Source organism: Mirounga angustirostris, unplaced genomic scaffold (assembly GCF_029215605.1).
Source record: "Mirounga angustirostris isolate CCGP_5_RB_7025 unplaced genomic scaffold, mMirAng1.0.hap1 SCAF_11, whole genome shotgun sequence".
NCBI classification, from domain to species: domain Eukaryota; kingdom Metazoa; phylum Chordata; class Mammalia; order Carnivora; family Phocidae; genus Mirounga; species Mirounga angustirostris.
In genome coordinates this window covers 58,075,580-58,088,085 of record NW_026991719.1, presented here as the reverse complement: position 1 = coordinate 58,088,085, position 12,506 = coordinate 58,075,580, and the positions used below count along the sequence as shown (strand labels likewise).

Below are 12,506 nucleotides of genomic sequence, written 5' to 3'. Positions count from 1 at the left end.
CTGACATAGGGATCCAACCCAGTAACATCATGTGTCGTATTAAGTGGCTGCAACATAAAATAACAAAAGTACCATTCTTGTCTAAAATGTTAGTGGTTTGGGGGGCACCTGGGTGGCTCAGTCAGGTAAGCATCTGCCTTTGGCTCAGGTCATGATCCCAGGGTCCCGGGATCGAGTCCCGCATTGGGCTCCCTGCTCAGCAGAGAGCCTGCTTCTCCCTCTCCCTCTGCCTGCCACTCCCCCTGCTTGTGCGCTCTCACTCTCTCTCTGACAAATAAATAAAATCTTTAATAAAAATAAAAAAATAAAATGTTAGTGGTTTTTGATGACGTGTTAATAACCAAAAAATGTACAATGAAACATGATTTACTTTACCTTAACATATATTTATTCTTTTCATTAATAAAATAAAAAGGCTTCATTTTTTCAATTTCTTTCATTGTCTTATAAAGTTAAAAAATATATTACCTAAAGGTATTTTTACTGCTCACCACTAATTCATCCGTGAGACCATTTTCTGTCACTTAATTTAACCTAAACCTGAGTTCATGCTCAGTATCCATAAATATATTGTAAATTTTCAAGGACTATGTGGTCAAATAAATTTGAGAAGCTCCGGCCTGGGTTTCTTCCAGTTTTAGCCATCTATATACCATAACAGTGTTTCCCAACCCTGGCTGCACATCAGAACCACCTTGGGATCTCAAAAATCCTAGTTCCTCGTTCTCATCACCCAGAAATTCTGGCTTTCCTGGTATGGGTTGGGGCCACGCATTAGTAATTTGTTTAAGCTCCCCAAGTAATGTGGATTTGCAGCCAGGGTCTATATTTCTGGCCGTAATTAAAAAATGGAAGAAACTGCAATCAGCCAAGCAGTGTGAAAGATTCTACCCAGGGAGGTGACTGAAGTTCCTGGTGGCTTGGCCATGTTGTAGACACTGCCGAGGAGGTACGTCCATGACCTTGAGGCTGCCTGGTCATGAGATAGGGCTTACTCATTCCAAATCCATGCTGGTAAGAGTTAGGCCTGTTGGACCCTCGGGCAAACTGCCAAATGCGTCACTGAAACCACCTTAGGTCCCATAAGTTTCTCGTGAGAAGGTGTTCCTTCACCCACAAAGCAAGCTGGTTCTGTATAACTGGTGAGTAAAGCCAGGAGCCACGCGGACATCCCAAGGGAAGAGGTGAACAGAGCCAGCAGGACACTTGGATAACAGCTCTGCCCAAGGCAGGGGACGCTGCCTAGCTGCGCGGCCCGCATCCGTCCTCTGCTGCTTCATTAGAACCCCTCGTTGGCATCCCAGCCTGGCAGGTCCTGTGGTCAGCCAGCACCACATATTCTCAGTGACAATAAACATCTCATAGCTGCCAGGACTCTCGGTGGTGCCTCGGCTTCGGTTCCAAAGAATGTTTTCCCTCTTGGACGGCAAGGCAGTGAACAGATGTCAGTGGGGGAGAATGAAAGGAGGGGTCAAAGGAAAGGAAAATCCTCGGGTTGGGAGAGATGAGCTGACAGCCTCAAAAGCTAGATGCTGTTCCTCCGTGGGCACACGGGCATTCTTTACATATTCTGGAAAAGGGAAGAATGGCTGCAATTCCGAGCTGTCTAGGAAATATTCTTATGATAACTTCATCTTGACAGTACCCCCATCCACGGATTTCAAACAGCTTCATGGAACGTTAGCTTCGTAAGTTAGTATTTAGTGATCATGTGTGTGATCGTGGTGCATGCACCAGGAACTTTACCTACGTTATTTTGGATCCTCACGACAACCCTCAGAACTGGGTAGCATTAACCCTTTTTACAGATGAGGGAGCGTGGCTCGGAGAAACCAGAGTCAGCTAGTAAGTACGAGGCAAGTGGGACTTAAACCCACAGCTGCTGCTTCCAAATCCCAAGATCCTCTTCCTTAACATGTCACTCACTGGGGTTTTTTTTTCCTACTTACTAAAAGTAATACACGTTCTGGATGCCTGGGTGGCTCAATCGGTGAAATGTCTGCCTTCGGCTCAGGTCATGATCCTGGGATCGAGTCTCGCGTCGGGCTCTCTGCTCAGCGGGGAGCCCGCTTCTCCCTCTTCCTGCCACTCCCCCTGCTTGTGCCCCCTCTCTCTCTGACAAATAAATAAATAAAATCTTTTAAAAAGAGAGTAACACACGTTCATTTAGGACATTTGGGAAAATGCAGGAAGGTATAAGAAAAAAAATTACACCCACTCCCATAATCTCATAAAGATAACCACTGTTCCTCATGTTATCACCTTTATCACCCTGAGATTAGCATTGTTAACATGAGGGCATATGCCCCTCCAGTTTCTTTTCCATATACATATGCTTTATTTTTGGAGAATACCGTACATGCCTATTTTGGATAGTATAGTACATGCGACTTTATGCCCGGCCTTTTCCATTTAGCACTATCACTATATATTTGGGGGGTTTTTTGTTTGTTTTCTTTTAAGATTTATTTATTGGAGAGAGAGAGCAAGGGCATAAGCACGTGAGTGGGGGGAAGTGCAGAGGGGAGAGATAGAGAGAGAATCATAAGCAGACTCCCCACTGAGTGCGGAGCCCACTCGGGGCTCGATCCCAGGACCATGAGATCACCACCCGAGCGGCAACCAAGGGTCCAACGTGTAACCGACTGCACCACCACCCAGGCGCCCCATGGCTCCACATTTGTTTTAAGCCTGAATTTTCTTAGCTGTCTAGTATTCTATCATACAGACCTGTCCAAATTTAGAACAACTACGCCCCTATTGTTGAATGTTTAAGTGCTCTTCTTTTTTTTTTTTTTTTTTCAGTGAACATAAATAACCAGCAGATGCAGCGAGCTTCCTCAAACATTTTTCCCAGAATTCTGAGAGCGTCGGGTCCCGGAAGTGGAATTACGGGATCAGGAGGGCTGAGAGTTACACAAGGCCAGGGTGGGAGTTGCTGACAACTGTGATACATGGCTTCCCCCAAGAGCAGAGAGAACCCGAGGCCTGTTGATAAAGGAGACCCCACTCGCTCCCCTCGGGGCCGGCTAGTGAGGGAGGATAATATGAGTTTGGCTGTTTTGAAGATACTGGGAGTCTGACTATAAATTGCCAGGCAGTCAATTACGCTCGTTCTCCGAAACCAATTTCAGTCAAAATAAAAACAGCTGAATCATTTTTTCACCTCATCTCCTCTTTGAGCCCATTTCCCAAAGAAAAATGTATTCTTCTGATTTTCCCACTGGATGAATCACAGGCCATTCTTTTTTTTTTTTTTTTTAAGATTTTATTTATTTATTTGACAGAGAGAGACACAGCAAGAGAGGGAACACAAACGGGGGAATGGGAGAGGGGGAAGCAGGCTTCCCGCCGAGCGGGGAGCCCGATGCGGGGCTCGATCCCAGGACCCCGGGATCATGACCTGAGCCGAAGGCAGGTGCTTAACAACTGAGCCACCCAGGCGTCCCGTCGCAGGCCATTCTTGAGAATCTATGCTATTTAAAAAGAAAAAAATAAAAGATACGGTCAAACCTCCCATGTCCTCACTCACACAAAAAAAGAAGAGGCCACGCAGACTCGGGTTTTTTCTCCCTCTTTCTTATCTCACTAAGGCTGGCCTGGACTTCTTTGGGGGACCCAGGACCTGACTCTGCAAAGCAGGTCTCATCGGCCCAAGGACAGTGAAAACTTGAACGCAGATCAAGAAAATCTGCAGTTGTTACTCTTACAACTTCACTTTAACCTTCCCAAGACTCTAGTATCCAGCTCCTTGGCCAGCGAACAGGACGTGAGGGCTTCCCCGCCCCACCTCCCCACTGAGGGCTCATTCTGAGTCAAGAGGTGCCTTGCACCCTCTCCTCCTGAATCACTTGAGTTCCTCACCGGCCCCCTCACATATCCTGGGCCTTGCACCCGGCTACTTCCTGCACCAGGAATTCCCTCCTCCCCCTTCTTCAACTGGCCCGCTCCAGATCACCCTTCAGAACTCAGACATCGCATCGTCCTGAAGGCTTTTACAAGCCTCCAGGCTGAGCCAGGTGCACCTCCTCTGCATCCCCTTGACCCCCCAGGCTCGCCTCCACAGCAGTACAATGATTCAGTGTTCTCCATGCCGGACTGTAGGGCTGCATTCCAGTGGGCTGTATGTCCCCAGAAACTGGCATGGGGCCAGGCCCAGAATCAGGTGCTCAATATATATGTGATGGCTCAGGGTGCCTGGGTGCCTCAGGTCATGATCCCAGGGTCCTGGGATCGAGCCCCATGTAGGGCTCCCTGCTCAGCGGGGAGTCTGCGTGTCCCTCTCCCTCTGCCCCTCCCCCTGCTCGTTCTCTCTCTCCCTCTCTCTCTCAAATAAATAAATAAAATCTTAAAAAAAAATAAGTAAATACGTGATGGTTAGAAAAAAGGGATGAATTGAACTTAAGAGGCATTTATTAAGTGCCTGTTAGATGCCGAGCACTATTTTAGGGGCTGGAGAAACAGCAGTAAAAAGAGACGAAGATCTTGGGGCCCCTGGGTGGCACAGTCGGTTAAGCGTCTGACTCTTGGTTTCGGCTCAGGTCCTGGTCTCGGGGTCGTGGGATCGAGCCCCGCGTCGGGCTCCAAGCTCAGCAAGGAGTCTGCTAAAGTTTCTCTCTCCCTCTCCCTCTCCCTCTGCCCCTCCCCGTGCACGCTCTCTCTTTCTCAAATAAATAAATTTTTTAAAAAGCAGATGAAGATCTCTGTCCTCGAGGGGCTCACTTTCTATTGAGGGGCTTACACTTTATAGAGTGAGGAACAGAGAGCTGCCCAATTGCTCAAACCTCCCAAGTTAAAAGACTGATGCCTAGTGGTCTTGAGGCATGTTCAGACCCACTGCCTCGCACACAGAGCGCCCTGCTGCAAGCCTACTCGTGCAAACACTTGTTAACACACCTCCTGTTTGTGGCATTATTAATGTCACATTGTCCATTCAGATATTACCATCCTGGGCACTCTAACTTGAAAACTTCAATGAGAGCTGATCGGAGTGAAATCATGCAATTCTGTGGAGCAAGAAAGTGCTGACGGCTTGAACCATCAAGGTGAGGCTAGTGGCTTCCAACTGAAGAGAAGACGACTCTAGAGGGCCATGGAGTTATCAAAAGTCTGTGAGTCTGCAGATCCACCAAGTGTTGTCCACCTACTGAATAAGCACTACTCTGCCTATGTGGAAAGATAGGTCATCAATTTTAAGTCTTCGAATTCATGTAAAAGCACTGCTGAATTCACAGTAGCAGTCTGTCATTGTTTGGTTTTTATTTTTTTTTTTTAAAGATTTTATTTATTTATGTGTCAGAGAGAGAGGGAGAGAGCACAAGCAGGGGGAGCGGCACGCAGAGGCAGAAGCAGGCTCTCCGCCGAGCAGGGAGCCTGATGCAGGGCTCGATCCCAGGACCCTGGGATCACGACCTGAGCCGAAGGCAGGCACTTAACCAACTGAGCCACCCAGGCGTCCTTGTCATTGTTTGGCTTTTATTTTTGTTTTTACCATAGGGGATTCTAGAAGTCCAAGTTCCATTCCTGGACCCTAAACCAGACTGGATGGAAAATCCTCTGGGGTGTGAACTGGGGTCCTGGTTCTGGCTATCAGCTCTCCCCCACCTGGAGAAGGAGAGGACCTGATGCCCTGGCACCACACACTAGGAAATGAGATGGCACCCACCCCTGCAGTGGGAGCTCTTTTTTTTTTTTTTTTTTTTGAGACAGAGAGAGGGAGAGCGAGAGAATCTTAAGCAGACTCCATGCTGAGCGTGGAGCCCGACTCAGGGCTCGATCTCACGACCCTGAGATCATGACCTGAGCCGAAATCAAGAGCGGGACACTTCACTGACAGAGCCACCCAGGCGCCCCCAGTGGGAGCTCTTTAAAGGGAGAGACTGGGTCTTATTTACCTCCGGGTCTTTAGCACTCAGCGCAAGGGTGAGAAGGGGAAAGGTGATGGGACCCAGACAAAGTTGTGTCCTCTTTTGCAAGGCTGGAAGGTAATGATCTGAGGATAAGATGACTTGAGGCCTCCAGAAAGGGCATATAGAGCAGCAAAGCTAGTGAGCCTGTTAAGCTGCTTAAGCTTTGAAGAATAATAAATCCATACCTTGGAAACATGTATGCTAAATACATTTTTGGTAATAATTTTACTTTCTCATTCCTTGGTTTTTAATAAAAGTGCCTTTGGAAATGCCAACCAGTCTCTGCTATAATAACAGAAAATAGGCATGATGTGGGTGAGTGACAAGGAGTGTCCACAATTGGTTTTAAAAGCTGGAAGGGAAAATAGCAAGTATAAAGAGGACAGAAGGATTATGAGTGACAGAGCCCCACTGGAAAGGTGACCTTCAGAAGACTGTGTCGGGGTCACTGGCCCAGCTACCCCTTCCCACCTGAAGCTTCTTTTTCTAGCTATTTCCCACTCAAAGCTTAAAGGAGACTATGTTTTAACAAGGGAGCCTGTTGCCTCACATCTATTCCCTACATGATGCAAGGCTGACCTTCCTTCTTCCTCTCCACCTCCAGTTCACCCACCAAGTCCCAACTACAGAAACCACAGGGAGCCTGTTCTTTAGAGCATCTCTCAGTTTGCAAAGGTAACAGGAGTCATTCGTTATCCTGGACAAGTTCCAGCTGAAAAAACTGGCAGGGCGCTGACTCTCAGGGAACAACTGAGTTTGAACTTAGCAGCACACAGCACTGGCTTCGGTGTCAGGAGGCCCGGCTTCTAGATCAAGGCTTCCTGCCATTTATCTGCTGTGTGACCTAGCGGGTGCCACATTCCTCAAAGGGGAGATTAAGTATATGCTTAGGCCACCAGCAACAGGAGTACAAAAGAGAGAATGGAAAACATCCATAAGCCATTTTAATTTCAACATACATGTGGAAGGAACTCCGAGTGATCTCAAAAAATAACATTTTATTTATTTTTTTTTAAGTAGGCTCCACGCCCAACATGGGGCTCGACGTGGGGCTTGATGTGGGGCTCGAACTCACAACCGTGAGATCAAGACCTGAGCCGAGATCAAGAGTCGGGCACTCACCCGACTGAGCCAGCCAGGCGCCCCCCCAAATCACATTTTATCTGAAGGTTTAGAATTGCTTTCATTTGGAATTCCATATGGGGAGACACTATAATCTTTTCAGCACTTAGGGTTACTAACGGTCTTGATCCAGCTGGGTACAAGTCCGTTCCTTTTTCTGGGCCTCAGCAGTCAAGTGTTAGGACACCCACAACGGTCAATGACCGAGTTTTTGATGCCACATGGTATAAACCCACTCCACCCAAACCAGACAAGTACGGGGACAGACGATGAAATTCACCACTCTCCTCCTGACACCTAATCAACGGCGTAAAGGTCGAAGTTGAGCCCAAGAGCCATAACTTGAATCTTCTCCTATTACTCCACTATTCCGTCATCCTGATGCTTTTATCACCTTAGCTGCTCATGTGTCTTAAAAAAGGGAGAAGATTAAGTTTCTTGTTTCTAAAGTGGAGGAAATTCTAGTGGACATTTTGGTGTCCAAATTTCCAGGGAAGTTGTTTTCAACACACGGAAATATCACGAAGCAGACCAGGAATTTCATGGTATTTAAAAGAAAATGGGCTTGCCCCACTCTGTCAAGCCACTGTCCCAAGGGTGTCTGGGGATGACAGGTAGGACAGAGACAAAGTGAGCTCTGGCAAAGTGCCTGTTCCAAGTCCCCAAAGATCCCCCTGCTCTATCCAACTCAAGCAGGCCATATCCTGTCCTCAGTAGCAATGACGATCAGGTTCAGAGTCCATGACACCTCATCGAATGGGAATCTGGCTGCAGTCTGAAGGTGCAGCTTTCATTTTTCTCATCTCCATGTAGATTTACAACAGTCTCCCCTCACCCTGGAATTATGATTTAGACATAAATAAACCAGCTGTCCTTTCTGATTTGGAGCCAAAGTTGCCACAAAGCTGGAAAACCAAGAGGCAGGAATTTTACATAAAGATGAAGAGGGAGTTTCCACCATCGCCCCAACTGGCTGTATTCAAGCCAAAATAATTGCAAGAAGGAAGAGAGCATCTTTCCCATAGCAAGTTCATAGGCTAGTGTAGAACGATAGCTCCCCAGTGTTACTAAACATACCTAGATTTATCTAGTGCTTTGGTGACTTCCTTGCTCACTCAGGAGATATTATACCCCTAGGCCAACAGCTGATTGCCTTTGTAATTATCATCTAAGCACCTACAAACATTAAATAGATCTCTGAGGGAGGAATTGGAAAGCTTGGATTCCCTCAGCATATGGCAGCATGCACAGAGCTATTTCCCTCTGGCTTTGACCATGCCATTCTTGAGATGAAGAGCACAGAGTACAGGACACAAATGCAGTAAAACAGGGCCCGTTCAAAGCCAGATGTGAGGAGAGACTCCAGTTCTAGGCAGGGCCACTCCAAGGGCCACAGATCCATAACCCGAGGAGCCTGGTGCAATCCTTTAGCACGCCCTCTCCTCCTTCCAACCCCCATCCCCCACCTCACGCCGGTCACAAGAGCTTCTAGGGCAGTCTCAAAGGGGTTCAAGTTACCAAAGAACAGCCTTCAGTGGAGGAGGAGGTGTTGCCAAGCAACCAGCCCAGCCCAGTCCCACCCCTGTAACCTTGAAGATGGTGGGGCTGTGACCCCTGGCTGTATAGAGGAGCACCTCGGACTGCCTCAGCATCAACTTTCTCCTCCTCCATCTCTTTCTCCTCTCCCTGCCCTCCGCCTGCTGCCTCCCAGGGCCCCCAGTAGAAGCACGGGGTCTGGTCTCTGCAAGCTTGAAGGCTCGGGGCCAGTCTGATTTGCCATTGCTCCCGTAGGTGGCGGCCAAGCTGTCCCTGCAGGGAGCCTACAAGCTGCTGGCCTGTCAGGTGCCATTCACTCCGGTTATGTGGCTTCCAAACCTTCCTCCCTCCTTCCCAGGTCTTGCTTGCCCCCATGGTCAAAGAAATAGCTAAAGGAAGAATTTGGGGGGGAAATTCAGCCAGATGGAAGATACATAGGGTAAAATGCCGACCACCGGCAAGATGGTCAGTAAAGGAGTAGGAGTGCTAGGAGCGAAGGTGCCAGGAAGAAAAAAAGAACAAGAGCGGGCAATGGTAAAAATTTTTTTTTAAAAAGGGGGGGTGGATATTTATGTGGGGTCAAAATATAATATGTAGCCTGCTGAACACCTTGTTGGAGCTTACACCCGAGCGATGGAGGGAGTGGCCAGATGGCGCACTGATTACCCTCCCCAACTCTCCTTGCATTTGGCACTTACACTCAGATCATTGCCGAGAAGGCCTAATTGAAGTGATACGCAGTCAAAGCACCTGAAGGGAAAAGTGTGCAGTGGGAACCTCGAGGGGAAGCTAGGGTAGGGCATCAGACGGGAAAATGGAAAGCCAGAACTTCTTGACAAATTAAGGTAGCTGCGTTCCATTTGTGCAGCTGACTCCTCAGCGCCTCTGAGCCAAGGCAAGTGGATACACCAAAGAGGCGAGACAGCCACTCTCCCGGCTCCTGCGAATTTCAAAGAAACCAAACTAATGCAATCTCTCCTCAGAATTGCTCCCTTCCTCGAAAAGATACCCATTGCACAAAGCCATCTCCTTCTAAACCAGCAGGTTACCGGGAAAGGGCTAGCTAGGTCCCAAGGTGACTTGGTGAAGCCATGCCTTCCCGCATGTGGAAAGGGCTCCCCGATTCAGTGGACGGTTCAGTGGACAGAAAGGTCCCAGTTGGAAAAGCAGAGCCTCCTTTCTGTCCTCATCTTACCCTGCTGAACTCAGTAGGTGGCTCTCTTTAAGCTGTGTGGGGATTCTGAAAACTACTCCTTGAGTTGACTTATCAAATTTCTTCTAGGCTAATCCTGGTAGTCAGCGGGACCCCCGCGGGGGGTGGGGGGAATCAACAGTGACCTTCTTACCCTCTTTGTCAACTGAGAACTAACCAGACCTAGGGCCCCAGCTTTCTTGGTCCCCTGCCATGCAGAGGTTTCTGGTCCTATGTCTACATTCCATCTGGCAGTCATCTGTGTCTTCCACCTTCCTGTTCACACATAACCCAGTTCATTTTTCTCCACTAGTGACCTCCACCATCTACCTCAGAAGTCCCAGACCTCTCTGAAGAGGGGATCCCAGGGCCTCTGACTCCTGTCCTACTGGAAAGGGTCGGGGCAAGGTGGTGCCTGCAACGGAGAGGGGCTGGCCCTGCCAATCCTGCCCCAAGGCAGCTGGAGTCTTGCACTCAAAAGTCAGCCCCCTAGCCACTTTCTGCCTCCATCTGAAACTTTCTGGTCACACTGCTCCTTCTCTCCCCTTTCTGGGGCTGCCAATTGGCCTCGGCACCTGGCACGCCCCAGCTGTGGTCCGCATTTCCAGCACATTCAGTCCCCTTGCTTTCAGCACAAGTGCCACACTCTAAGAGAGCAGTGCCTTTCCACGGAGTGAGGACTCCCCATTCAAAGTGCCCGAGTCCCAAGTAGTAAGGGTCAAAGGCTCGCGCTGCCCTGCCACCCTCTCACGGGGTCCTGCGTCCTCAGCCAGGGCACCACTGGGTTTCTCAGGCATGGCTAATTCCTAAACGAATCATGAAACTGATGACAGTCCCGTTAAGCGGGCCTCTCCGGCAAATCTGTGCAGCCAGACCCTAGGGGTAGTACGGGTCAGCGAAGGCGGCGGCAGCCTCTCCTTCCCGCCACACCCCTGCGGCCACTCCCGGCGCAGCGAGCCTGAAATCGCGGGGAGAAGCAGGCGGCGGGGCGCTCCCACTCTCCGCGGAGGGCGAGCCGCGAACACGCCGCGGCGCGAAGTTGCACAGGTTTAAATCCACTAGGCACCGCCACCAAGCTGCCGCCGCCGCGTAGGTGGCCAGCGGCGCGGGCGCGCTTTCCGAAGCGGCCGAGCCCCGGGACTGGAGCAGAGACGCCCGCGGCGCGGCCATTTGGTTCTCCCGACGCCGCGGAGACGCGGACGCCGCGGGCCTGGGGACGGCGCCGAAGCCGTCCCGGACCCGGTGGCTCCCGGGAGCCCCGCAGGTTTCCGCCCCCCCTCCCCCGGATCCCCAGAAAGCGGCCGCGCACCCCAGGGCCGGGAGCCCCGAAAGCACCGGGTCACTCAGGACGGCGCGGCCGGCTCCAGGGGCAGGAAGTTGCAGAAGGAGAGCGGCGGGTGGGGAGTCAGGGAAACGGGATCCCCTCACTCCCGGAGGGGAAGGGAGGGAAGGGAGGAGGAGGGGCACGGAGGGCCGGGGAGGGGGCGGGGTGGGGTGGGCGCCGGGCCGGGAGCCCACTGGCGCCCCCAGAGGCGGGGTAGACGCGGGGCCGAGAGCGGCCCGGGCGCGGTTTACCTAGCTCCTCCTCGTCGTCCTCCGGGCCGAGCAGGCGGCAGGGCAGGCGGCGGCGGAGGCGCCCGGTGCGCCGGCACAGGCTGTCGGTGCGGCGCCCCAGGGCCAGCAGGTGCCCCTCGAGGTCCTCGAGCAGAGCCAGCGAGTGGCCGCAGAGGTCGGCGAGCTGCCGGAGCAGGCTGAGCGCGGCCAGGTGGCTCACGTCGCGGAGCTCGGCGAGCGGCTGCGGCGGGTTGCGCGGGCACAGGCGCTGGGGCACCACCGTGCGCCTGTAGAACGGCATTCCGGGCGCGGGCGCGGGGAACCAGCCTGGCGGCGCCCCTGACCCGAGCGCCCCTGAGCGGCGGCCCCGGCTCCGGGTGTAGCAGGCCCCGGGCGCGGGCCCGCGAGCGGGCGGGCGCCGAAGACGCCAGGCGGGTGGGCGGGCTGCCGGGTTCCCAGCCTGGAGCGCCGCTCCCCCCGGGGCTGCACACTCGCCGGAGCCACCCGTCCCTCTGACTCTGGTTCGCCGGGCTCCTCCTCCTCCTCCCCGCCTTTCTCCACCTCCTCCTCCCTGGCCCTGCTACTTCGGGATCCCCCCACCCACCTTTTTTTTTTTTTTTTTTTCTTTTGCGGTCAGAGATTCGCAGATTAACGCTTGATCCGGGAGAGGAGGGAAAGGGAAGTAGGAGTAAAGAGAGCGAGCTGGAGCGTGAAAGAAGGAATGTCTGCGTGAGGGGTGTGTGTGTGTGTGTGTGTGTGTGTGTGTGTGTGTGTGTGTGTGTGTGTGTGTGATGTTCGGTACGGTCTGTGTGCCCGCGTCCTCCTGCGGAGCTCGAGTCTCGGTACTGATGGTTAAAAGTTGTGTTCTGCTTTGTTTCTGTAACTTAAACTTTTCCTTCATAAATAATAAAAATTCAAGCGCACCCGCGCCCACACCAGCAAGTAACCGGTGGAGACCCACCGGTTAGTCTGATTTCATTCATCTTGCTTTCCTTTCCCAAACAGGGACTCGCCGCCACGCACGGGCTGGACTAGGCTGTGAGCATAGCTTTCTAGCGCCCAGGAGCTTGCAAACGAGGAGGAAAGAACCGATTTTCTTACTGGGCTGTCAGGAGGGCAGTGCCTCTGGGTACTCTCACGGTGCCTGGACTGCTGTAAAGACTCTGGAATGAACGAATGAGTGAGTGAATGAA

At 51.6% G+C, this 12,506-nt stretch overlaps 1 protein-coding gene across 1 annotated transcript; it reads right to left on the bottom strand.

Annotated features, from left to right (window-relative positions):
• Positions 1 to 219: 219 nt before the first annotated feature.
• LOC129045922 (NHS-like protein 2) lies at positions 220 to 12,141 on the bottom strand. The gene is made up of 2 exons (XM_054508507.2): positions 11,335 to 12,141; positions 220 to 3,476 (listed from the first exon to the last, which is right to left on the bottom strand). The coding sequence occupies exons 1-2, from the start codon at positions 11,612 to 11,614 to the stop codon at positions 3,472 to 3,474; spliced, it is 285 nt and encodes a 94-aa protein (XP_054364482.1). The 5' UTR covers positions 11,615 to 12,141; the 3' UTR covers positions 220 to 3,471.
• Positions 12,142 to 12,506: the final 365 nt, after the last annotated feature.

What these genes read in the sequence shown, in the direction of transcription:
- LOC129045922 (XM_054508507.2), bottom strand. Translation starts at nt 11,614, where the DNA reads ATGCCGTTCTACAGGCGCACGGTGGTGCCCCAGCGCCTGTGCCCGCGC.